Here is a 27162-nt window from a genome sequence, read left to right on the forward strand (position 1 = left end):
CCAATCCCAATGTCCAACCTGGCCTTGGGCATTCCCAGGGATCCAGGGGCAGCTACGGGAAATCTGGGAATTGCAGCCCAGGCAGGAATTCCTTGCCAAGATCCCAGCCCAATCTCCCCTTTCCCAGTGGAAGCCATTCCCTGGCTCCTGTCCCTGCAGCCCTTGGCCCCAGTCCCTCTCCAGCTCTCCTGGAGCCCCTGCAGGGACTCTCAGCATTCCCTGCATTTTGCCCTTCTCCAGGGGAACATTCCCAGCTCTCCCAGAGCAGAGGGGCTCCAGAATCCTGGAATGATTTGGTTTGGAAAAGACCTTAAATCCCATCCTATTCCCACCCATCCATGGGCAGGGATACCTTTCCCTATTCCAGGTTTATCTAAATTCCATCCAACCTGGCCTTGGGAACTGCCAGGGATCCAGGGATCCACAGCAAATCTGGGAATTGCAGCCCAGGCAGGAATTCCTTGCCAAGATCCCAGCCCAATCTCCCCTTTCCCAGTGGGAAGCCATTCCCTGAATTAGAAGGGGAGAGGAAAGTGCTCCAGGGGGGCCTGGATTTAACAAATTCCCGATGTCCAAGGCCCAGCAGTGGGAGAAAATTCCCTGGAGCAGGAGTGATAAAAGGTTACGAGCTCGGCCTTCCCACCTGGCCGGGAGAGATCCTTTGATGTTAATCCATGGATTTCCCATAAACCGTTATTGGAAAAGCGGACGCCGGCTTTTGCTCCGGTTCCATGGGGTGCGGAAAAGCGGAGCTGCCCCAATTCCCAGCACCTGGTGGGATCCTTGGAGCACAGAAATGTTGGATTTGGTCCATCGGGGAAGCACCTGATCCGAGGGATTGTTTGGGAATGGGTTGGGAGCTGCCTGGAGCCCATGAAGGAGGCGGCTCCAAATCCCGGTATCCAACCTGGCCTTGGGCATTCCCAGGGATCCAGGGGCAGCCCCAGCAAATCTGGGAATTGCAGCCCAGGCAGGAATTCCTTGCCAAGATCCCAGCCCAATCTCCCCTTTCCCAGTGGAAGCCATTCCCTGGCTCCTGTCCCTGCAGCCCTTGGCCCCAGTCCCTCTCCAGCTCTCCTGGAGCCCCTGCAGGGACTCTCAGCATTCCCTGCATTTTGCCCTTCTCCAGGGGAACATTCCCAGAATTTCCAGAGCAGAGCTGCTCCAGAATCCTGGAATGGTTTCCCATCCCATTCCCCCCCCATCCATGCGCCCACTATCCCAGGATGCTCCATTCCCAATGTCCAACCTGGCCTCAGACGTTTTCAGGGATGAGACTTCCATGATTTCTCTGGGAATTCCCAGCCCCTCACTCACCTCCCAGCCAGGAATTCCTTCCTAAATCACGGATAGGAACCGGTTTTGCTCCTTCCATCCCATTTCTCCCAGTTTTGAGGTCTCTCTAGCCGAACCTTGGGAAGAAGGATCCCCATCCCTATTCCCAGGCAATTTGTTCCAGGGAAATTAAAACCCGCATTTCCCTGTACAAATCCTGGCTATTCCAATCCCGGAATTCTGGATTCTCCATCACCTCTGGAGATGCCGATATTTCTAAAAGGGTTTTTCCACACTCCGGGGTGTCGGAGCAGGAAATCCACGTTTGATATTGCGATGGTTTTTTTTCCATCCCTCATCCCATCATCCAATTTTTTTATTCCTTTTTCCACATCCATTGCTCAGCTCCCTGGATATAAAAATAAACAGCTGGAATCCAAGCCCATTCCCAAAAAGTGGCATTTAATGGACTCCAGAGCTCCAGCTGTTCCCCGGCACTTTAATGGGAAGCAGAATTCTTGGAATTAGCCAGCCTGGAATGTCTCGTCCACCCACTGGCACACCAGGAGCGGAATTCCTGCTCCAGACCCTCTCCAGCCTCGGCTTCTCCTTGGACACGAACGTTTGGAATTTTTCCATGGAGCCCAGAAGTTTTCCAAGGGGAATTTTCCCGGTGGAGAGGAGAGGATGGAAAATTGTCCTCACCAGTGGAGCTCTGAACCGCGGGAATTTGGGAATTGGTGAAATTGTGGCTCCCCATCCCTGGAAGCGTCCGAGGCCAGGTTGGAATGGGCTTGGAGCATCCTGGAGCGATGGGAAATATCCTAACCCATGGAATGGGATGAGCTTTAAGGTCCCGTCCCTGAAGCATTCCATGATTCCATGATTCTGGGAGAGCTCGGGAAGATGGGGAATCCTGGAAAAACTCCAACCTCAAGGGAAGGTCAAGGCCCAAGCCAACCTCAGCTGCTGCTCCAGCTGGATAAAATCCGGGATGCATCCACAGCCTTTTCCTCTCTATCTTATCCCAGTTTTTCCTTTTGGTATTCCTGCTTCTCCGGGATTTATTCCTGGCTGTTTTCTGATTCTGGGTGGGTTAAATGAGCCTGGAAATTCCAATCTCATCCCACACGGAGCCTCCCTTCTCCCAGATATCCCAGATCTCTTCCCTGTCTTTTTTTCCAGCTTTTTTCCTTGTCCAATTCCCTCCCATTCCAGCGGAAATTTCCCAAAATTCAATACTGGGACAAATCCCTGTTTTGTGTTAATTCCTGACTGGGAGGGAGGTGGGAGAGGTGGGAAAGAGGGAATGATCCTCTCCAAGTTAATTTTTTAGGATCGAGGTGAGAATTTAAAAATCAATAACAAACTTCTTGATTGAAACTAATTAAATAATAAGAAATTAAATATCAATTAATCAATTTCTTCAACATCTCCCGGATTTCCAGAGCTGATGATCCCAAATATCTCTATGCCAGCCCAGAAAATTTGGGATTTCTGCTATTCCTTAAAAAACAGTGCTGGAATCAAAGGAAATTTCCATTAACCTGTGGGAATGTTTTCAGGGTTTTGCCCTTGCAAAGGAAATCATGGAATTCCCAATCCATAGTTTTTCAGACAGCTGGAAAATAGAAATAAAATCCATCCTGCCTTTCTGTTATTCCACTTGTTTTCCCTGGGATTGCGTAATTCCTAAAAAAAAAAAAAACAAACCCAGGAATGATTTGGAGGGACCCAACTCCGATTTTTCCCATTCCCTGGGGTGAAAAGAGGGATAAGCTCTTCCCAGAATTCCAGCACCTCCAAAGCTCTCTGGTGACCTTGCTGTCCCTCTTTGGAGTCGCTGAGAAGCTCCAAGGTCATTCCCACCCTTTGGAAGTGACTCATCCCGATTTTTCCCTGTTATCCATCGGGGGGGGGGGGGAGGGGGCAATGAATCCAAGCTTTGTTTTCCAGCCATGGATTTGCCGAGGGATGATTCTTCCCGCTGTTTTCATTGGCAAAGAGGAATTCGTAAATCTCTGGTTTATCCTGGGATTTCTTTTTCCCACTTCTCCGTCTCCGCCAAATCCTATTTTGTCTTTCTTTGGGATAGGAGCACAACCTTTGGAATCTGCTCCAAGAGGTGGGGAAAAAAACAGGGATAAAGAGGTTCCTCCCTCCTCCAGCAGCCCCGGGAATTCCATCCAGTTCAAGTGCCCTGGATCCATGAATTTCATAAACATGGGATTAGGCTGTTTCCTGGGAAAACCCCCAGGAGATCCCAACACTGCGGTGGGAGAATGGTTGGATTTCAATGGGGCTGTTGTGTCCGGATGGTCCCAAAGGCATCGTCAAGGTTCAGAATTCCAGGCTGGAATTCCTGCCGGCAGCAGGCTGAGGAAATCCAGGATCGAGGAAGCGCTCGAGCAGCCGAACGTTTGGTGATTAACTTCCATGCATGGGCAGGGAATCCTGGAATCATGGAATGGTTTGGGATGGAAAGGATCTGAAGGATCATCCCATCCCACCCCATCCACGGGACAGGGACACTTCCCACCATCCCAGGTGGATCCAATCCCCGATATCCAACCTGGCCTTGGGAATTCCCAGGGATCCAGGGGCAGCCCCAGCAAATCTGGGAATCGCAGCCCAGGCAGGAATTCCTTGCCAAGATCCCAGCCCAATCTCCCCTTTCCCAGTGGAAGCCATTCCCTGGCTCCTGTCCCTGCAGCCCTTGGCCCCAGTCCCTCTCCAGCTCTCCTGGAGCCCCTGCAGGGACTCTCAGCATTCCCTGCATTTTGCCCTTCTCCACGATCCTGATTTTCCCATTCCCACTCCTGAGAGGAGCCACAATTCCATCCCCACAATCAAAACACCGGGAACGGGAATGTTTCAGAGCATTTCTTTGGGAATCACAGTGCTTTGGGCATTATTGCAGATAAGGCGGGCACGGGTGATCCAGAACAAATTCCAGACAATTCCCTGGATAACCGGAAGCCACAGGGAATTCCCTCTCCAGCTCCCACCTGGATTTGGAGCGGACACACCCAGGCCTGGAGCTGGATGTGTCTGTTCAAGGATAAAAAAATGGGATGGAGCTGGTTTTTCCGGATGCTCCGTCCTGAATTTACTCACCGGAATTTCACGGGATCCTCTTGGCGTGAAAACTGGACTGGGAGCAGATTTCCAGATTTCCAGAAGGAAATCCCTGTCTTTATGGAATTGGATGCCCTGGATCCTTCTCTCCCATCCCTGCTCCGGGTTTGCCGGGAATAAAATAGGGTTTCCCACTGGAAGTGTCTCCGGAGCCAATCCCAAACTTTCAAGCCCATCCCATTCCAGGCATTCCACAATCCTGGGTGGCTCCAATCCTTATCCAAGCTGGCCTTGGCCATTCCAAAGGTAACCCATGGATGGATTTGGATTCCTTGTCTTTCTGGGGTAGATGGTGGTGTTCCCAATGGGATGAGGGATGAGCATCCCATGTTTGTCATTCCGACATGGATCACTCATCCGTTCGGAGCTTCTGGCTCCAAGATTTTGGGATGGGATCACGGGGAATGACATCAGGATGCGAAATCCCAGAATCCCTGCAAATCCGGGGGATATTGGACCTGAATTCCCATTGTGGATTCCAGGAGAGCACTCAGGGAATTCCAGATTCCCTCTGGCACAGCTGGATCCTGGTGGAAAAGCTGCCGGGACCAAAAATCCCCAAAATTCCCAATAAATCCCAAATTCCCAATCCCAGCAAGGGCTGAACAGAATCAACTTTTGTCCTTGGCTCCTCAGATCCTTCGGGATAATAAAACCCCTGGAAAATTGGAGCGGATCCTGGTGGTCGGCTACAAACAGGGATTGGGGGTGGGAACGGGCTTGGGAGGTTTTTAGGGAAAAGCTGAAGGAAAACGAAGTGTTTAATGACGGAAAACGAAACCTCCGCCCTGGGACGTGCAAATCCGGAGCCGATTCCTCTGCTCCAGCTTTTGGGAAAGGGCCATGGATCAGCCAGAGCTCAGCAGCAGGGATGGGTTAGAAATCCCTAGAAATCCCAAAGTTGTGAGTTTTCCGTGTGGAAAACACGGAGAAGGAGCTGCCCTGTGTGATCCAGGAGCTGTCCCAATGAGAATCCCGGGATTTCATCCCCCGTGGATTGCATCCCAATCCGACAAAGCATTTCAAATGGTTTTTTCCCTGTTTTTTTAAGCACGGGATAAAATCCCGGCCGGAACGGGGCAGGAGCTGCCGTCAGAGGTTTTTCCCAGGAAATTGATCCCTCGGGATCACTTTTCCCAGCTCCTCGCTCGTTCGGAGCAGCCACAGCTCCAAGGAAAATGTGGAATCAAGGAAAAGTCTCATCCAACTGAAGGGAGGATGGGAAGATCCCGAATCAGCTGGATATTAACGGGATTTTCCTGGTGGAAAAATGGGAGATGATTCCTTGTGGGATGAGAATTTGAGGAATAACATCCTCCCAGCACTGGGAAACTCCATGGAATAATGGTTCCATGGAACAAAAATTCCATGGAATTATGGAACCATCCAGGGTGGGAAAGACCTCTGAGCTCGAATCCAACCTTGCCAAGGTCACGAATTCCCAAATGCCAAATCCCACGGGATCATCCTGCTCCAGGGATGGGAGGAGGGAATAAAGCGGGAACGTCCCAGCATTCCCATCGGATCCGTGGAAGGCTGAGAAGGTCGTGGATCACGGATTTGTTTTCCAAACAAATCCCATCCCGGGACAGGTTTTGCACTCCATTAATGCCTGACGGCGACGAGCGTGGGTTGGGATGTTTTCCATAAAAATCTTTGGGAATATAAGGGAAAATGAGGGATTTTAAAGGAATATCAGTGAGGCTCCGCCTGGGGAAAAGGAGGATCCAGAGGGAGCTTCCAGCTCTCCATAACTCCCTGAAAGTTTGGAGCCAGGTGGGAGTTGGGATCTCATCCAAGGAATAACAGGAAAAGAGGGAACAGCCTCAGGTTCTCTGGGGAGAAGCTCAGGATGGACATCAGCAGGAATTTCCTCATGGAAAAGACGCTCAGGGATTGGAAGTTCCCAGGGAGGTTTGGAATCCTCATCCTTGGAGGTTTCCAAGGAATTCCTGGATGTGGCTCTCAGTGGGGATCAGGCACGGCTCAGACTCGGTAATCCCAAAAGGTTTTTCCGACCTCAGGAATTCTGGGATTCTGGAAATTCTGACACCAAAAAGACCAAGAATTCCCAAAAAAGTGGCTGGGAGGCAGCGGGAAAGGAGGAAATCAAAGCCCAGCTGCTCCTGGGATTCCTCTCCCAGTTGGAACGGGAGACCTGTGGGATCGTGGAGCAGCTCCAAGGGAAAACCAGCCCCAGAATTCCATGGTGGAATGCAAAGGCTTCAAAATCCAAGAAAATCCGGGATTTTGTGGAGCACCAACTCCAAATCCCAGGTTTTCCACCGCAGCCTTTCCCATTCCCGTGATTTCAGCTTTGGGAATGCAGTGTCATCCCAGAGATTCCGGTTTTCCAACACATATTCCATAGGTTTACAATATATAAACGGGATAATACAAGGAAAAGGGAAACTGAGGCTGGATCAGAGAGGAAAAAGTGCTCGGAATCCATGGGATTTGCTCAGGCCGGCAAATCCCAAATCCTACCCTGAGGATCCTCCCCACATTCCCAAGTCACGGATGGGAAGATCCTTTCCCCGCTCCCTCCTCGGATTTTCACTGGAATTTGGGATTTACCAACCAGAGCAGCGGGAAAGCTCAAACAAAACACAGGAGGCTGGAAAATCGGGAATATTTTGGTGGAGCCTTTGGTTAGGTTGTCGCTTCCCAGGTGGAATTCCAGAGGGAAGCGGAGTCTTTGGCAGCAGCTGGAGGCCTGGATGCGGTCGTTCCTTCTCCACTTCCAGAGGGAAAATTCCTTCCCCAAATTCCCAGGCAGGTACGGACGGGAGCAGCTTCAGTTGAAAGGTTTCACCAGTTTCATGGCAGCGTAGTTCTGGGAGGGTGGGAAAACATGGGAATCGTTGGGAAAATGAGGAAATCGTTGGGAAAACAAGGAAATCGTTGGGAGAATGAGGGAATTGTTGGAAGAATGAGAGAATAATTGGAGAAACTAGGGAATTATTGGAGGAATGAGGGGATGATTGGAAGAATAAGGGGATGGTTGGAAAAACATGGGAATGATTGGAAAAAATGAGGGAATTGCTGGAAAAATGAGGGAATCATTGGAAAAAATTAGGGAATCACTGGAAGATTAACTGAATGATTGGTAAATAAGGGAATCATTAGAAAAACATGGGAATCATTGGGAAAATGAGGGAATCACTGGAAGAATGAGGGAATAATTGGAAAAACTAGGGAATTATTGGAGGAATGAGGGGATGATTGGAAGAATAAGGGGATGGTTGGAAAAACATGGGAATGATTGGAAAAAATGAGGGAATTGCTGGAAAAATGAGGGAATCATTGGAAAAAATTAGGGAATCACTGGAAGATTAACTGAATGATTGGTAAATAAGGGAATCATTAGAAAAACATGGGAATCATTGGGAAAATGAGGGAATCACTGGAAGAATGAGGGAATAATTGGAAAAACTAGGGAATTATTGGAGGAATGAGGGAATGATTGAAAGAATAAGGGAATGATTGGAAAATGAGGGAATCATTGGAAAAATAAGGGAATCATTGGAAAAAATGAGGGAATCACTGGCAAATTAACTGAAGGATGAAAAAATTAGGGAATGATTGATAAAATGAGGGAATGATTGGAAAAATGAAGGGAATCATTGGAAAAATGAGGGAATAATTGGAAAAAACTAGGGAATCATTGGAAAAATGAGGGAATCACTGGGAGAATGACGGAATCACTGGAAGAATGACGGAATCATTGGAAAAAGAAGGGAATGACTGGAAGAATTTAACAAGCACCAGGAGTCATTCCTGGATTTTGGCTGCTCTTCCCAAAACTTTTGAAGAGAAATTCCCACCTCTTCAAAGCCTTGGAATAAATTCGGCCCCTCCCTCCATCACCATCCCAGTATCCCACTGGTGGGAAGCATTCCCAGTTTTCCCTGATTTGCTGGAACCTCTTCCTCCCCTCTGGATCCCGTTGCTCATTCCCATCCTCTGGGATTCCCACAGATCTCATGGATTCACTGCCCAACCCCTGGCTCTGTATCCCTAGAGCTCCTTTTTCCGTGATCCCACAGAATCTGCGATATCACCTGCTCTGCCCCTTTGGAAAGGGCTCCTGGAACATTCCCGAAAGCTGTGCCAGGATTTTTCTGGAATGCAGAGCTTTCCAGCAGGAGGAGGTTTCTCCAGCCCCGCCCCATCCTCGTTTATTCCAAGGACAAATCCAGCTGGCAGCTCCATGGAATTTTGCCAAAGGCCATCAAGGCAGGCACAGCTATCCCAGATTTTTCCCTTCCATATCCCAGAAAACCTCGGGATCTGTCCCAGTTGCAGGATTTTGTGTTGCTGAGGACACCCCAGGAATGACCTTCCCATGATTTTTTGGGATCTCTGCCATTGCTGATTATCATGGAATTTCTGAGGTTGGAAAAGCGCCCCAACCCTTGCTCATCATTATCCACATCCTCAAATGCCACAAATGCCTCAAATCCAGATGTTTTTGGAATAATTCCATGGATGGGGATTCAACCACTGCTCCAGGGCTGGACACCCCTTTCCATGAGGGATTTTCCTTAATATGCAACCTAAAATTCCCTTGGAACAACTTGAGGCTGTTCCCTCTCGTCCTGTTTTTCCCTGGGAGCAGATCCCAAATCCCACCTGGCTCCAGACTTCCAGGGAATTGTGGAGAGCCAGAAGATCCCCTCTGATCCCACTTTTTTCCAGGATGAGCCCCTTCCCCACCTCCCTCAGCTTCTCCAGCCCCTTCCCAACTCCATTCCCATCCCCGGACACTCTCCAACCCCCTCCAGATTTTTCCCACGAGGATCCCAAACCCAAAGAAGTCCCTTTTTAACCCACTGTGCTCATCAGCACGGAATTTTCCATCTCCCCGCAAACCTCGACCAATTCCCATCCTCTCCCGGCCGCTCCGTACCGGGAAGGCGTAGACGAAGATTCCCAGGAAAAGCAGCAGGATGAAGAGGAGGATGGCCAGGAGCAGCAGCCACTTGTAGCGGCGCCACAGGATGAACTTCAGCGTCTTGTACGGGGACGTGAACCACAGGAAGGAGGTCTCGGGACGCCTGGAGCCAAGGGAAGGGGAGGTCACCTGGGAATTACGTCCTCCTGGATCCCCAGTCCCACCTGCCTTGGTGGTCCGGAGCAGAATACCAATCCCAGTGGATTCATGTTCCAGAATAATCTCCCAGTCCCACTGCTCTCCCATATTTCTGGATACATCCCACCAATGTCAAACTTGATGGTACAGAACTGTCTCCCAAATCCCGGTGGATTCATGGTCCAGAATAATCACCCAATCCCAGTGGATTCATGGTCCCCACCAATTTCCCAATCCCAGTGGATTCATTGTCCCCACCAATTTCCCAATCCCATTGCTTTCAGCTCTTCCACCTTTCGGATACATCCCATTAATGTCCTCGTGGTGCTCCAGACCAACCTCCTAAATTTCATTGGATTCATGGTCCAGACCAACCTCCCAATCCCAGTGGATTCATGGTCCAGACCAATCTCCCAGTCCCAGTGGCCGAGACCAGCTTCTAAATCCCACTGGATTTATGATCCACGCCAACCTCCCAATCCCACTGGAATGTGTCAGTTCCTTCATCCCTCTGGGTATGTCCCACCAATGTCCACCTTGGTGCTCCAGACCTGTCGCCCGAATCCCATTGGATTCATGGTCCAGACCAACCTCCCAGTCCCAATGAATTCATGGTCCAGAATAATTTCCCAATCCCACTGCTCTCAGATCTTCCATATTTCTGGAAACATCCCACCAATGTCCACCTTGGTGATCCAGACCTGTCACCCAAATCCCACTGGATTCATGGTCCAGACCTGTCACCCAAATCCTGGTGGATTCATGGTCCCCACCAGCTTCTCAATCCCCCCACTTTCAGCTCTTCCATCTTTTTAGATATATCCAACCAATGTCCAGACCAATCTCCCAATCCCAACGGATTCATGGTCCAGACCAACCTCCCAATCCCACTGTTTTCAGCTCTTCCATATTTCTGGATACATCCCAACAATGTCCACCTTGGTGGTCCAGACCAATCTCCCAATCCCATTGGATTTGTGGTCCAGACCAATCTCCCAATCCCAATGGATGGGGTCGGACCAGATTCCAAATCCCAATGGATTCAGGGTCCAGACCAGCCTCCCAATCCCGCAGGACTGGTGATCCAGACCAATCTCCCAATCCCAATGGATGCGTGGTCCAGACCACAATCCCAATTTCGCTGGACTGTCTCCCCTCCTCCACCAGCTCCGAGTGGATCCTACCCGGGTTCAAACCCAGTTCAGCCTAATTCCCTCTGGCTGGAAACTCAGAATTCCCATCTGGACCTCAAGAATTCCATGCCCTGGTTGTTGCTTTTCCCTTCGGGATGTTCTTACTTGGGATCCTCCAGCCTGGGGTTCATGTTTGGCTCATCCCGTCCCATCCCGGCCGGACGCTCCTCGTGCTCCTGTTCCGCCACGATTTCCAAAGTCATCTCCAGTTTGCCCTGGATGGGATAAACAAAACCAGATTTATTATCCCAAAAAACAGGGGGGCAAAGTGAGGAATGAACATGGGATGGAAAATTGGGATTAGAGGAAGAAAATATCCTTTGAGCACAAACCATTCCCAGCAATGACCACAAGGATCCCAGGATTCCAGAGATCCCTCACCTGTCACTGGAGATATTCCAAGAAATTCCTGATGCCCAAATTTGGGCAATCCCAGGATCACTGAGACTGGGAAAACCTCTGGGATAAATTCCAAGCTGTGACTGATCATCACTGAGGGCCACATCCAGTCTTTCCCAATTCCCTGATTCCTGATTTCCCTGGAAGCACCTCAGGTTTCCAATTTCCTGCCTGGATTCCCTCACTGAAACCTGGAAGAGGAGCCCATCCACCTTTAAATCTATCTCTGGGACAGCGGGAATTTTTTTCCCAGTGTTTAGGACACAAGATCTTTGGGAATAGCCGTGATACGGAGCCAAACTTGGTGGCACATTCCAAAAACCACGGTGAAAATCCCACAAATCCCGATCGTTCCTCTGCATGGAAAACTTCCAGCCACGTGCGGGCTGGATCCACAAAATCTCCAGCTGGAAATGGAAATTCCTTGCCTTGGATTGCATGAAGCTTTCAGGGAATTCTGGAATGCTTTGGATTAGGAAGGAATTTGAAGCCTAGCCATTCCCACCTCATGGGCAGGGAAATTATCCCAGGGTGCTCCAATCCTCATCCAACCATGCCTTGGACATTTCCAGGGATGGGAATTGGAGTGAATCCAAGGGAAAACATGGAGAGGCCACGTTACCGCCAGGATCTTCTGCTGCTCCTGCTCGGCCACACAGGGCCACCAGCCCTTGACGGTTTTCTGCTCGAAGAGGGACACGGAGCGCCCGGAGGACAGGGAATCATCCACGAGATCCAAGGAACATTTTTCTGCCGTCTTGGCAGGCTTGGGCATCCTGTTGAGATCCATCTGGATGGATCCTGCAAGGAACAACATTCCAAGTGAGACATCTCAGTGGGATAATCCTTGAAACATGGAATGTTCCCTGATCCCGTGGAGTTTGGGCCATCCCAAATCATCCCAATCCAAACTTCCAACTTCCGCTATCCCAGGTGGCTCCAACTCCCATCCAAACTGGCCTTGGACACTTCCAGGGATTTGGCATCCCCGGACAACCTGATGTTTCCCCTTTTTTGGGATGGATCCCAAAATTCCCAACTCACCCAAATAGTCATCGAAGGAGAACTTGTCGTTGTCCCAGATCTGGAGGATCAGCTGCGGTGGGATCTTGTTTTCCGTCTTGTCCAAGCTCCAGAAGTGTTCCTAAAATCCCACCAGGAAAAAAAACACGGAAAAATGAAAGATTCACCAGGAGAACTGAGCAGGCTCTGGGAATCCTGGAATGCCTGGGGTGTCCTGCAGGAGCACAGGCTCTGGAAAACTCTTGGAGAAGAATAATCAGTGAAAAACCCAAGATGTTTCTGGAAGGTGTTGGCAAAAATTTATACCTCAAATTAATGATTTAAATTATTGTAATTTACTTCATTTAAATAATTTGATTTAATTTAGGAAAAGGCTCCGTGGGATCCCAAACGGGATCTTTAGGATCGATAGAAATTCCCACAATTCCAATGAGGAAAACCCCAAGGTGAAGAGAGCAATGAGAGTTGAGTGGCCAAACTTCACCTTCCCCTAAATTCATGGAAAAATATGGGATTCCCACCTAAATCAGAACTTCTGAATTCCCAAGGATCCTTTCCCTTCCAGATCCACCAAGGATCCGATCCCAGCTCCGTCACGGGCAGAGACAACCAGAGACCACCAAATTCAGGTCACCCATGGCTCCTGAATTTATCCTTGGAATACGGATATGGAAAGGAGGATTCTGTGGTATCCCAGGAATCTGCTGATATCACAAACGCTGCTCCCAGCCCCAGTGTCCAACCTGGCCTTGGGGATCCAGGGATCAGCCCCGGCAAATCTGGGAATTGCAGCCCAGGCAGGAATTCCTTGCCAAGATCCCAGCCCAATCTCCCCTTTCCCAGTGGAAGCCATTCCCTGGCTCCTGTCCCTGCAGCCCTTGGCCCCAGTCCCTCTCCAGCTCTCCTGGAGCCCCTGCAGGGACTCTCAGCATTCCCTGCATTTTGCCCTTCTCCAGGGGAACATTCCCAGCTCTCCCAGCTTTTCTCCCAGCAGAGCTGCTCCATCCCGCTGATCATCCCCGCTCCTAAAAAAAGCCCGGAGCAGCCCCTGGGAAGCCACTTGAAATCCTGAGCTTTGCTCCTAAAATATCCCTGAGGAGCCTTAAGATGAGCTGGGATCTGGAAAAGGTTTTTTTTTGGGAGCGCTGATGGAGCTTGGGATGGATTTGGGATCTTCACATTCCCGCATTAAAGAAAAAATCCCAACCAAAAAGCCCCTCCCAAAATCCCAAATCCCAACAGAAAATGAAACAGAAATGCTGGAAATCAAAGGATTTTCCACCTTTTCCAGCTTTCCCTCCAGGATTTAGGGATCCACATCCCATTTTAGGACTCCCAAAAATCCCAAATCCCAAGAAAAAATTAAACAGAAATGGTGGAAATCAAAGGATTTTCCACCTCCTCCAGCATTCCAGGTTTTCCTCCAGGAGTTCTGGACCCCCATCCCAGTTTGGGGCCTGGGAAGGGAATTCCCAACAGCACCTGATCCTCATTCCTGCACTTCCAAGTGTGGGAATTCCATTCGAAAATGGAGATTTCACCCATCAGTTCTGCACCCCAGAGTAAGGAATATCCAGTGCCTGGGAAGTGGCATCCGCTTCCCTATTTCCGTGTGTGAAACCAGGAATTTTTTCCAACAGGGATCCAAACACCACTGTCAGGATGCCTGGTAGTTAGGACTGAGAATTCCAGAATCCCAGAGGTTGGAAAAGTCCTCCAGGATCAGCGAATCCAAGCTGTGCCCAATCCCCACCTCAGCATCCGAGAATTTCTTGGACACCTTCAGGGATGGGGATTCCAAATCTCCCTGGAGGCTTCCAATCCCTGACCACCCTTTCCATGAGGAAATTCCTGCTGATGTCCAAAAAGAAATGTTGGGATAAAGGAGAAAGACAAAATCTCTCCCGAAGCCCAGGGATAATTGGGATTGTTATTCCTGGCTCCAGCAAAGAGCAGGAAAATCCCAACGGGATTCCTGATACCCCTCCGAGGTTGTCCCGGTGGCAATTCCTCCTGGAAGTGTCAGAAATCCCGGGATTTAATTAAAACCAGGAAACTCCAGCATTATTCATCCCTCGCTCCATAAATTCACCCCAAGATTCGGATTAGTTATTTCATCCGATATTAAATTATTAAAAAAAAAAAAAAGGAGGAAAAAGGTGTCACATTCCATCGGAACATAAATATTCCAGCTGGGAGTCCACGGGCACGCTGATCCCATTGGATTCATTTTTAAGAGATCCCCCTGGATGGTTCCGTTTCAATTTCACTCCGTTCCCTGCCTGGTTTTGAGAAAACGTGCCAGGAATTTTGCACTGGAGCATTTTACGGATGCATTTGAGATGTTGGATAATCCAGAAATCCCAAGTGAACTCCACGGAAAATTCCCTCTCTCCCCTCTGCAGTGGGTTGGGATGGATGTTTATCCAGGGGGATTTTTTTTCCCAGCTCTTCCAGCTGTTTTGAATTAAAACTGCTAAAAAAGGGGGAAGAGTTGATGGTGATTCTTCCCTTTCCCAGAAAGTGGGAAAAGAAGGGATCCACAGGGACACGGGAGCCATGGATCCATGGATAAGAAAGCTGTGATGACCTCAGGAGGGGCTGGAAAATTCCCAGGTGCTGGAAGAGCCAAGGTGACCACCTCCTTTGGATTGTCCCTTCCTGGAGAAATCCAGGTGCCCTTCTAAGCTTGGAAAAGGGGGAATTACATGGAATTCCGGGCTGGTTTGGGCTGGAAGGGACCTTCAAGAGCATCTCGTTTCCAGGCTGGAATATTCTCTGGAAAGGAAACTTCCATGAGCTCCATGTCCTCTTCTTCCCAGTGAATCCCTGCCTCAGAGGTCCATGCCATCACTCCCACATTCCAGGGATTTGTCCACGCTCCAGGCACATCCCATGCTCCCTTCCAGGTTGATGCAGCTTCCCAAGGGTTCGTTGGAATTTCTCCTTGCTCCATCCCATCCATGTGGAGCTGAACTTGAAGAAAACCTCACACCTGGGATCATCTCCCGCCTTTCCCAAACAGATCCGTGTCCCTCGGGATAACGAAGCTGAAGGATGGGATATTGGGAAGGAATTCCAGGCTGGGGAGGAGATGGGATGGAGTTCCCTGAGAAGCCGTGGTTGTCCCATCCCTGGAAGTGTCCAAGGCCAGGCTGGATGGGGCTTGGATCCACCTGGGGTCATGGAACTACTGGCAAACCCAGCAGACTTTGGGATTCCACCTTCCCTCCTTCCCACTGCAACATCCAAGGAAAAAGGGAACAAAACCTTGGCTCTGCATCCTCTGTATCCCAATCCCAACATCCCGGCATTCCAGGGATAGCTCGACCCTTTCCAGGTGGGAATTCAATCCTCCATCTCTCCAAATTCCCTCTTTTTTTCATGGAAAAACACCATAAAACATCATTTGGCCGGAGACAAAACCTCCCTGCTCCGAGCCCTGTCCAGCTGGGAACACCCAGAACTCCGCCGGAAAAGGAACAGGGAACTGGGAAGAGGGAATTCGATGCCAAGCAAAGTTTATGGGTCCCTTCCAAGGCGGCGGGAAATTCTCTTCCGTGATTAAATCAAGCTCCGAGCATTCCCTATAAAAACAACCCGGAGCGTGAAATTTATATCCCGGCCTCGGCCAAGCCGTGGGGAAAAAAGGATGGAATTATTGTTTGGGGGGTTTGTTTTCCAAGCAAGGGGAGGCTCCGGGATATTTTATGGATTTTTGTGGATAAAGCAGCAGGGAAGGCAGGAAAAAAACGGGCTTCGATTCCCAGGAAAGCGTTGACAGGGCTGCATTTCTCCTGGATTCTGAATGTGCTCCAGAATACAGTGGAGGAAATCTGATTTTTGGGAAGGAGAAGAAATCTGCTTCCAGAAATTCCCATTTCAGCCTCGTCCTGCAGGAATTTGGGAGTTCTGGACGTGCAGGAGATTCCCCTTGGATGTCACGGAATCCCCGAGGTTGGAAAATACTCCAGGATCATCGAGTCCGAGCTGTGCCCGATTCCCACCTTGGCACTGAGAGCCACATCCAGGAATTCCTTGGACATCTCCAGGGATGAGGATTCCCAACCTCCCTGGGCGCTTCCAATCCCTGACCGCCTTTTCCATGAGGAAATTCCTGCTGCTGTCCAGCCTGAGCTGATCCTGGCACAGCCTGAGGCCGTTCCCTCTTTTCCTGTTATTCCCTGGGATCAGGTCCCAACTCCCACCTGGTTCCAACATTCCAGGAAGTTGTGCAGAGCCAGAAGGATCCTCCCTGGATCCTCCTTTTCTCCCTTTCCCAGCTCTCTCAGCTTTTCCTGGTGCTCCAGCCCATTCCCAGCTCCGTTCCCTTCCCTGGACACACTCCAGCCCCTCCATGTCCATAAAAATCCCAGAACTGGCCACGGCACAACCATGGAGACGCCGTTTGCTCTGGCATTCCATGAAAACCCTTTCTCACCCTAAAGAACTTCCCAGATCCAGAACTGGCACAGGAAGCTGAACATTCCAAAACCAATTCCATGCATTTTCCACCCCACGGCACCTGCGGGATGCAGGAGCCGAGCTCTTCCCTGAGTGGATGCCTGGGAAAACGGGATCCACATCCAGGTGACCTTGGATTGTCCGGTTGTTCCACGACCTATCCGGTAACAGGCTTAGACCAGGAATCCAAACTTTAAACTTCCAGTTTCTATTGGAATTTTAGGAAAATTCCTTCATGGAAAAGGTTTTCCAGCCAGGCAGAGACTGCCCAGGGAAACGATGGAATGTCCATCCCTGGAATGATTTAAAACCCCTCGGGATGTGGCACTTGGGGACAGTGGTGGCCTTGGCAGAGCTGGTGATCTTCGAGGGCTTTTCCATCCTAAATCATTCCATGATTTTCTTGTTTTCCATCCCAGAAACTGTTATCCTACAGAACTCCAAAACACGGGAATGTGCTCCTCCCGTGCGGCAAATGTGGATTGACTTTTCCAGGGGGAAAAAATTTGGAATATATCTTCTCTTTCCAGGGCTGGAAGAGAAAGATGGCACCAAAAAAAAAAGCAGGAAAAAGGATGGAAATTCCAAAGGAATGCTGAGAAAAGCTTGAAAAAGGCATTTCCATGTTTTCAGAACAGCTGTCCTAAAGATGGGAATATTTCTTTTCCATGGAAATATTTTAGAAATTCGGATTTGGGGGAATTCTCAGACTGAGAAGAAAAATCTTTATAACGTTAATCCAACCAGGAAAGTTATGGAAAACCATCTGGAAGTGGTTGGAAGGTTCAGGAAAGGAGGAATAAGAGTGGCACCTGGGTTTTCCCTGGATTTTCCAGGCTCCCAACCATTCCCATCAGAATAAAATAACATGGACACCCTCTTATCCAGGGGTTATCCAGCCTGGGTTGGGATGAGTCACGGAGTCATCACCTACAGGAATTCCAGTTCTGGAATTCCCATCAGGGGAAGGACCTGGAGCTCTTGGAGCGATCCAGAAGAGGCACCAGGATGATCCAGAGGGATGGAGCAGCTCTCCTGTGGGAAAGGCAGGGAGAGCTGGGATTCCTGGAACTGGAAGAGAAGGATCCAGGGAAAAGTCGGAGTCTTTTCCAGGGCCTGAAGGGACTCCAGGAGAGCTGGAGAGAGCCTGGAATGACAGGAGCCAGGGAATGGCTTCCACTGGGAAAGGGGAGATTGTACTGGAATCTTGGCAAGGAATTCCTGCCTGGGCTGCAATTCCCAGATTTGCTGGGGCTGCCCCTGGATCCCTGGGAATGCCCAAGGCCAGGTTGGATCCATCTGTGATGGTGGAATTTATCCCTGGATGAGATTTCAGCTCCCTTTCTACCCAAACCACTCCACAATTCCATGATTCCACCTGGCCACGCTCCTGGGAGCTCCAGCACGGAGAAAACAAAGGAAAACCATTGGAAAACTCTCTCCCTCCCTCCCGGTTGGGCACAGGTGGTTTTGAGCAGCTCCCAATTCCCCACAGTTGCTCCCGACTTTTGATTGAAATTCCACCTTCCAGTGCCCGCCTTTCCAGCCGGGATTTTTTACGGCCGCAGGAACCGAGCCGGAGTTCAAACAGCACATGGCGAGATCAAAAAATTCCCGGAGCTGGAATGCTCCAGCCGGCTTTTCCTTCATTATTCTGGCCTTTACAGAGAGCTTTTACAAGGTGTTTATTTTCGGATCCAGCGTTGGAAGCCACGTGGTGGGAAAAGATTCCAGATCGGCACAGCGGGATGGATTTGCTTAAAAGGGTTTATGGATGGGGTCTTGGCTTTTTCCAAGCGGGATAATTGGATGTAGTACACCCTGTACTTGGGATTTGTTGGATATGAAGCGTGAAACGCTCCCAGCTGGAATTCTGTCAGTCGTTGGAACTGCACGGGAAGGGATTTTGGAAGCTGGGAATTGTCTGGGATGGGGGATTCGCTTGGCATCTTCCCAGCCAAGGCGCTGGTTCCATGGAAAATGAGATGGGGATGGGGATCTGGGTGGGTTTTGGGGATCCCAGGGATGATCCCATCACAAGAGGGAATCTTTGGGCACCTCATATTCCGTGAATTCTGAGGCTGAGCTAAAAGCAGGGAGTAGGAATCATGGAATTGCTGAGCTTGGAAAATCTTCCAGGATGATCAAGTGCAACCTGAGATTGATCCCCAGCTTGGCACTGCGGGCCACATCCAGGAATTCCTTGGATATTTCCAGGGATAGGGACTCCAAACCTCCCTGGGCAATTCCAAGGTCTGACCGCCCTTCCCATGAGGAAATTCCTGGTGGTGTCCCAAATCCGGGCATCCTCAAGGGATGAAGGCTCGGGATGAGGTAAATGAAGGACTTGGAGGCTCCAGGGAGGGGCCAGGATTTTCCCTGTTGCCCACAGCCCACAAAGAGCCAAAAATCAGGGAATCATGGAATGGTTTGGGTTGGAAGGGACCTTAAAGATGATCCAGTTCCATCCCCTGCCATGGATAGGGAATCTTCCCTTGGATAATTCCTTTTGATCTCCAGGTGAAGGAAATATAAATTAATGGATCTCCTCGATTGCTTGGTGCCCAATTTTCCCTAATTCCCATCGTTCCCATCCAATTTTCCTTTGCGTTATTCCATGCACCCATCCCAACTCCATTCCCGTTTCCTTCCATCCGTGCAATTCCCATGAGCTGATCCAAGGAGCAGCCGGAGGAACGAGGGGCTCCAAATCCCATCCAAAAAACCCCATCCCCTTCAACTCCCAATCTAATCCTCTCCCTGAATCCAAAGATTTTCTTCCAGTGGCACATCCCAATCCGTGTTCCCCTCAGGAATTTGGAGGCAGCTCCTTCCTTTCCTGATTTTTAGCCTTTTCCGGGAAGTTTTTGCACGGCACGACTCCCGTTATTCCATGCCGGAAAACAGAGATTCCCACCAAACCATCGCCATGGAATCGCCATCTCCGGCTTTGGAATATCCCCATTGTCCAAGAGCATTTGGACACTTCTTCCAATATTCTTCCTGCTCTGAATCTTGCCCAGAGGAATTTGTCTCTCCAAAAAAAACCCCACCTCTAATTCCCAACCCCTTTTCGCTTCCAAACACGGATTTTCAAATGAAATTCCCAATATTTCGCTGTCAACACCACGGAAAAGCCGAGCTTTGCACGGCTCTGCTTGTGAAGGTCTAAAATTCCTGTTCCACCCCAGAATTCCCACCAGGATGCCGAAATTCCATCCAGGACCTCTCACCTTCTTGGCCACGTGGCACATCTGCTCCGCCGGGAGATAATCAAAGGGAAAGACGAATCTCCAGTTGAAATTCCCTTCTCCTCCCATGGATCTGTAGTGGACGTCCGTCTTCTGCTTGTTCTCCTCGTGTCCCACCAGCCACCTGCCAGGGAGAAACGGAGCCCATGGAAAACCGGGATCGTGACAAGGATTTGGGATCTTGCTCAACGTCACAAGATCTGTGAGCAGGAAATGGAATATTCCAGATCCCGGTGGCTGCTGGGGATGGGGAAAACCTGGAGATGGGAGAGGGAATGCAGCAGTCCCAGAGTTGGGAATTCAGTCTGGGGGTAGCAAGTCCAGGATTATGGAATCATGGAATGGTTTTGGTGGGAAGGGATCTGAAAGCTCATCCCATTCCATGGGCAGGGACAGCTCCCAGGATCCCAGCTGGATCCAATCCCAATGTCTAACCTGGCCTTGGGCATTCCCAGGGATCCAGAGGCAGCCCCAGCAAATCTGGGAATTGCAGCCCAGGCAGGAATTCCTTGCCAAGATCCCAGCCCAATCTCCCCTTTCCCAGTGGAAGCCATTCCCTGGCTCCTGTCCCTGCAGCCCTTGGCCCCAGTCCCTCTCCAGCTCTCCTGGAGCCCCTGCAGGGACTCTCAGCATTCCCTGCATTTTGCCCTTCTCCAGGGGAACATTCCCAGCTCTCCCAGCCTGTCCACCATTTCTTGGGAATCCCATTCCACTGCTTGACAGCTTTTCCATGAAGAATTTTTCCCTAATATCCAATCGAGGATAGACAGTTTCCATCTCCTGTTCCGGAGACATCAATGGATGGAAGGAATGGGAACGGTCCCCACTGGATTCCCAAGCCAAAGGGCAGATCCTCAGGCACAAAAAGGATCACTTCACCCCTTCCCAATAGGATTTTTCAGGATGGTTTTCCTTTGGGATGGGAGATCTGGAAGCTGAGCAAGGTTTTACTCATTTCAAGCCCTGCAGGATTCTCTTGGGTGCTAAAAATTGGGAAAAGGATCTCAGCAATCCCTGGATGCTCCAACTTTTCCAGCAGCATGACTTTTTAGGAGTCCCAAAAGACGCGGAACAGCTCAACTGGAGCTGATAACAACGGACTTGATGGGAATACCAGGAAAACCGCACGACATTCGGGATTTACGGGGGGAAAATCGGGATTGTAAACCAGGGATTTACAATCTGTTCCCAAATCCTGCCTCTTCCTGCCTGTAAGTCCCAAAAAGGCACAAAAAAAGGAGCTGCCTTGGCTGGGATTGCATTTTTTAGCACAAGATAAATCCTAAATGGAGTTGGGAAGGGAAAAGGGGGGGAAAAAGGGGGAAAGGGGAAAAAAGGGGAAAAAAGGGGAAAAAAGGGGAAAAAAGGGGAAAAAAGGGGAAAAAAGGGGAAAAAAGGGGAAAAAAGGGGAAAAAAAAGGGGAAAAAAAGGGGAAAAAAGGGGAAAAAAGAAAAAAGGGGAAAAAAAAAAAGGGGAAAAAAGGGAAGGGGAAAAAATGGGAAAAAAAGGGGAAAAAAAAGAAAAAAAAAGGAGAAAAAAAGGGGAAAAAAGGGGAAAAAAGGGGAAAAAAAAGGGGAAAAAAAAAAGGGGAAAAAACGAAAAAAGGGGGAAAAAGGGGGAAAAAGGGGAAAAAAGGGGGGAAAAAGGGGGGAAAAGGGGGGGAAAAGGGGGGGAAAAGGGGGGAAAAGGGGGGGAAAAGGGGGGAAAAGGGGGGAAAAGGGGGGAAAAAGGGGGGAAAAGGGGGAAAAGGGGGGAAAGGAAAAAGGGGAAAGGGAAAAAGGGAAGAAAAGGGGGAAAAAGGGGGGAAAAAGGGGGGAAAAGGGGGAAAAGGGGGAAAAAGGGGGAAAAAGGGGGGAAAAGGGGGGAAAAGGGGGAAAAGGGGGGAAAAGGGGGGAAAAGGGGGGAAAAGGGGGGAAAAGGGGGGAAAAGGGGGGAAAGGAAAAAAGGGGGGGAAATGGAAAAAAAGGGGAAAAAAGAAAAAAAAAAGGAGGAAAAGGAAAAAAGGGGGGAAAGGCAAAAAAAAGGAAAAAAGGGGGAAAAAGAGGAAAAAAAAAGGAGGAGCTTTTTCCAGGAATAATGGGAATTCCAAAGAAATAATCCAATCTATGAGCCTGGAGAAAGGCTGGGAATGAGCAGACAATGAGCTCCTCTCTCCATGGCCAGGCTGCTCCCACACCTTATCCCACTATGGGAACATCCAAGGAAAAATATTGCCCTGGGATCATCCTGGAGATCCAAAGGAAAAAGTTGCGAGCTCAGCAGAGATGTGTCTCTTCCAAAAAGCTGGATCCATGGATGGAGGGGTGTGGATCCGTTGCTGGAAAGGTGTGGATCCATAGTGGGAAATGTGCATCTGCAGAAGTGTGGATCCATAGCTGGAGATGGGATCCATATTTGGAAAGGTTTAGATCCATGGATGGAAAGGTTTGGATCCATGGTTGTAAAGATGTGGATCCATGGTTGGAGGAGATGTGGATCCATGGCTGGAAAGGTGTGGATCCATGGCTGGAAAGGTTTAGATCCATGGATGGAGAAGTGTGGATCCATGGATGGAAAGGTTTGGATGCATGGTTGGAAAGATGTGGATCCATGGCTGGAAAGGTTTAGATCCATGGATGGAGAAGTGTGGATCCATGGATGGAAAGGTTTGGATGCATGGTTGGAAAGATGTGGATCCATGGCTGGAAAGGTGTGGATCCATGGATGGAAAGATGTGGATCCACGGATGGAGATGGGATCCATGGTTGGAAAAGGGTGGATCCATGGCTGGAAATGTTTGGATCCATGTTTGGAAAGGGGTAGATCCATATTTGGAAAGGTTTGGATCCATGGCTGGAAAGGTGTGAACCCACGGCTGGAAAGGTGTGGATCCATAGCTGGAGATAGGATCCATATTTGGAAAGGTTTAGATCCATGGATGGAAAGGTTTGGATCCATGGATGGAGGAGATGTGGATCCATGGTTGGAATGGTGTAGATCCATGGCTGGAAAGATGTGGATCCATGGATGTAATCGTGTAGATGCATGCTTGGAAAGGTTTGGATCCATGGATGGAGAAGTGTGGATCCACAGTTGGAAAAGTGTGGATCCATGGTTGGAGGAGATGTGGATCCATGACTGGAAAGATGTGGATCCACAGCTGGAAATGTTTGGATCCACGGTTGGAAAAGGGTGGATCCATGGCTGGAAATGTTTGGATCCATGGTCACAAAGGGGTGGATCCATTGTCGGAGATGTGAATCCACAGCTGGAAATTCATGGATCCATAACTGGAGAGCCATGAGGGCCCCTCCATCCCAACAGGATCCAGGTCTATCCCAGCAATCCCAATCCGAGGACCACCTTAATTCCCTCCCAGCTTCTCCCGCACCTCCAGCCTCCGGAATCCGGGAGACTCCGGAGCAGGACACTCACCCTTTGACGTAGATGTCGCTCATCTTCTCCCCGGTGATGCTGAGGTCATCCAGGATCACGTCCTTGGCATTCCAGATGATGCAGCGCAGGTAGAACCTGGAAAATCCCAGGAATAAAACTATGGGAAGGTGGAAAACTCATCAGTTGTCCCACTGAGGGATTTCCCTGTGGGATCCGTTTTCCTGGAGATGATCCCACAGCTGTCCCTCATCCAGGTGGGGGAATCCATCCCCACCTGAGGCTTCCAAGCATTCCCAACTCCTTTTCCCAAAAGAAAAGATGTGGAAGAAATGGGGAGTTACCTCTTGGCTTTGCGTGGAGTGACATTGAAAGGGGGGCCGGGATGTCCCAGGGATTTGGGAAACAGATCCACCCACATCTGGAGCTTTCCCTGCGTGGAAGAACAGATCCCTGAAATCCTGGGAGATTCCAAACTGGAATGCCTGAACCTCTCCAGAGAAAGCTGGGATTCTTGGGTGGGAAGGGAGGATTCCTCAATGGAAAAATGGCATTAAAGGTTATTTTAAAATTATTTTAGGGATAGTTGGGAATTTGTCGATGGATGTAAATCCTGAGGAGAAGCTGAGGGAGGAGGGAAGGGGGCTGGAGCACCAGGAAAAGCTGAGGGAGGTGGGAATGGTTTGGAGAACCAGGAAAAGCTGAGGGAGATGGGAATGGGGCTCAGTCTGGAAAAAACAGGGATCCAGAGGGACCTTCTGGCTCTCCACAACTCCCTGGAATGTTGGAACCAGGTGGGAGTTGGGATCTGATCCCAGGGAATAACAGGAAAAGAGGGAACGGCCTCAGGCTGTGCCAGGATCAGCTCAGGCTGGACAGCAGCAGGAATTTCCTCATGGAAAAGGCAGTAAGGGATTGGGAGCACCCAGGGAGGTTGGGAATCCTCATCCCTGGAGGTGTCCAAGGAATTCCTGGATGTGGCTTTCAGTGCCGAGGTGGGAATCGGGCACAGCTCGGACTCGATGACCTTGGAGAGCTTTTCCAGCATCAGTGATCCCAGGATTCTGGGAGAAGAATTCTGAGTAGGACTTTCAGATCAAAAATGTAAAATTAAATAAAATAAAATTAAAATTAATTTAATTTAATTTAATTTAAAAACAGGAGCAGGGCCTGAAAGGAATGACACCTCCCCTCCCTGGGAACATCCCATATCCCAAGACAGACATTCCCAGTGGGATTCTCCCCTTGGATCCATCTGGATCGGGAGATGCCGCTCCTGGGCTCATCCCAGCACACACCTGCTCGATGTCCGGCTGGAGGGGGCTGTAAAGGCGCCGCGTCTCCACGTGCTCCGGAACCAATCCCTGCTTCCGGAGCGCGGCCAGGGCCAGCCGCTCCTCCACCGGCCCCAGGTGTGGATTTGGGGGTTTTCCATCTTCTGCCACAGGGAAAAGAGCAGAGTGAATCCCACAAGGATGGATTTTGGCCGGGAAGAGCTGGAGCAGCACAGCCTCTGTTCCCAAATCCATCACCACAAACTATCCTGGGCACAGGGATAATGTTCCCAGTGGGAAAACCCACGGAGATCCTCGTGCAACCACCCCATAAATCCCAGCCAGGGAGACGTGGCAAGGATCCAGCTGGATCCCATGGAAAACAGAATCCAATGGTTGATCCCACTCCTGGATCCAGCTCTCCTAAAGTCCCAGAAATCCGGATTCCCATCAACCTTCTGCCAACAGTTTATCCCACAGTTTAAAACCACCCAGGATCTTCAGCTGGGCAGACAGGAAGGAGCTCCCGGTGGGATCCCATTTCTCCTCTGCAGGATTTGGGGTGAAAGACGGGAATGAGAGGAGGAGGAACACGGAGACACCACCGGCACAGCCTGGGGGTTGTTCCAAGTTCCTCCTCAGGTTCAAGTCCCTGCTCTGGTCCCACCAGGATATTTCTGGTGCTCCATCCATGGAAGACCTGGAATTATCTTCTCCTCCTCCTCACCTGCTCCACACCAGCCCCTGATCCTGCCAAAAATGGGCCAAGATTCCTCAGTCATGGACATTCCTTCCTTCTCTGCCTGGTCAGGATCCATCCATCCATCCATCATCCATCATCCATCCATCATCCATCCATCATCCATCATCCATCCATCATCCATCCATCATCCATCATCCATCCATCATCCATCATCCATCCATCCATCCATCCATCATCCATCCATCCATCCATCCATCATCCATCATCCATCATCCATCCATCCATCATCCATCCATCCATCCATCATCCATCATCCATCCCAATACAGCCAATGGCCAACTCCTGCCTCCCTATCCCATTCCTGGGATGGACACGATGCCTTGTCCTTGGATATCAGGGAAGTGGTGAAGTCTCCACCCCTGGAGGTGTCCAAGGAACAACTGGACATGACACTTGGACAAGGTTGGACTTGATCTTGGACATCTTTTCCAACCTGAATTCTGGAATTCCAGGATCTTAAACATCTTTTCCAACTTTACAAACTCCAACCTAAATGATCCCAAAATCCCAGGCTGGGGTTGGTGGACTTCACCCCACTCTGCTCCTGCACCTTCCAGGACATTTGAAACACAACGTGCTCCATAAATATAATTCCATAAATATTATCCCATAACTATTATCCCATAAATATTATCCCATAAATATCCTCCCAACTCCACCAAATCCCGGTGAGATATCTCAGCTCCTTCCTTGCCAAGGAAACGCTTAACTCCAGCCAGCTGGGCTAATTCCCAACATTTTCCCAAACCCTGGAATTCCGGCGTGTGCGCACACGCGCGGCTTTACGTGCCAGGAAAAGAACGAGCCCCTCTCGGAGAACGACAAAATCTGGGAGTTATGGAATAACGGGCTGGGGGGAGGGGCCTGTAAAATCCCAGCTCTCGTGTTTAATGGCTCCAGTTTATTCCCAGTCCAGCTCCGCAGCTCGCAGCTGGATTCCAGATCTGCTCCGGGTCAAGCCCCGGGCTTTGTTCTGCTGTTTGAACTCACTGCTGTTAAAGCCAGAGAAGGTGACAGCAGGCACTGCCACGGGGGGGACGCCTTTTAACACTTCCCCAGCTCTCCCTGGAAAACTTTTCCATAAGGATTCCCTGCTTTCCTTGTCCTTAAGGGAAAACTTGAATTCCTGAAGGAATTTGTGCTTTGTTTCCCAAGAGTGCAGAGAGGGATCAGCCCCGGGTTGTGCCTTGTTTTGTGTCTCTGGTGACAACCTTGGTGTGGTGGCCTTTAAAAATCCCATCAAAATTGAGGTGGGATATTGGGAATTCTTTGCTCTCAGGGTGGGGAGGCCTGGGAAGAGAATTCCCAGAGAAGCTGTGGTTGTGCCTGGATCCCTGGGAGTATCCAAGGCCGGGTTGGATCCATCTGGGATAGAGGGAGGTGACCCTGCCCAAGGAGGGCATGGAATGGGATCATCTTTATGATCCCAACCTGAACCATTCCATGATTCCAAACTGCAGCTCCTGGGCCAGGCCCAGTGGGATTTCACCTCCTCCTGGGACTAAATCCCTCTTTTTGTGCCCTAAAGCAGAGTTTTCCCAAAAAAACCCTCCTGCCCCAGGAATGTTGGGTCAGAGGGAGGTGCCATGGGAAAACAAAATACTCCTCCCTAAAAGTCCAGGACTTTTCTCCTCTTTGTAGAAGTTGGGTTTGTCCCCCGATTCCCCCAAATCCCAAAAGAATTCCCAGGTCTGTGCGTGGGATATTGTCTCCCTCTAGTGACCATTCCCAAAATGAGATTCCTATGGAAGAGCTGCTCTTCCGGCTCTGGCAGCACTTGGAATGTCAGGTTGGAGCGTGTCACTCCCACCCAGGGGTGTTGGGTCTGGTCCAACTCAAGGTTGGTCAAAGTCCCTGGATGGAAGGTCTGGATTCAATCCCAGGATTTGGGATGCAGCCAAGTTTGGGAATGGTA

At 49.9% G+C, this 27162-nt stretch overlaps 1 protein-coding gene across 12 annotated transcripts in view; it reads right to left on the bottom strand.

Annotated features, from left to right (window-relative positions):
* Window positions 1–4145: 4145 nt before the first annotated feature.
* Window positions 4146–27162, bottom strand: part of DYSF (dysferlin) — a 76437-nt gene continuing 53420 nt past the window's right edge. For all 12 annotated transcript variants that reach the window (XM_014261146.2, XM_014261145.2, XM_014261139.2 and 9 more), the window contains 9 exons: window positions 24509–24648; window positions 23555–23643; window positions 23253–23348; window positions 19821–19962; window positions 12145–12244; window positions 11723–11901; window positions 10807–10916; window positions 9326–9473; window positions 4146–7249 (listed from right to left, as the gene is read on the bottom strand). In XM_014261146.2, coding sequence (XP_014116621.2) covers window positions 7211–7249; window positions 9326–9473; window positions 10807–10916; window positions 11723–11901; window positions 12145–12244; window positions 19821–19962; window positions 23253–23348; window positions 23555–23643; window positions 24509–24648 — 1043 coding nt within the window. In that variant the 3' untranslated portion in view covers window positions 4146–7210. The remainder of the gene's footprint in view (window positions 7250–9325; window positions 9474–10806; window positions 10917–11722; window positions 11902–12144; window positions 12245–19820; window positions 19963–23252; window positions 23349–23554; window positions 23644–24508; window positions 24649–27162) is intronic.

Source organism: Pseudopodoces humilis, chromosome 6, assembly GCF_049639895.1.
Source record: "Pseudopodoces humilis isolate 2021_Gansu_Grassland_sample_001 chromosome 6, ASM4963989v1, whole genome shotgun sequence".
Taxonomy (NCBI): Eukaryota; Metazoa; Chordata; class Aves; order Passeriformes; family Paridae; genus Pseudopodoces; species Pseudopodoces humilis.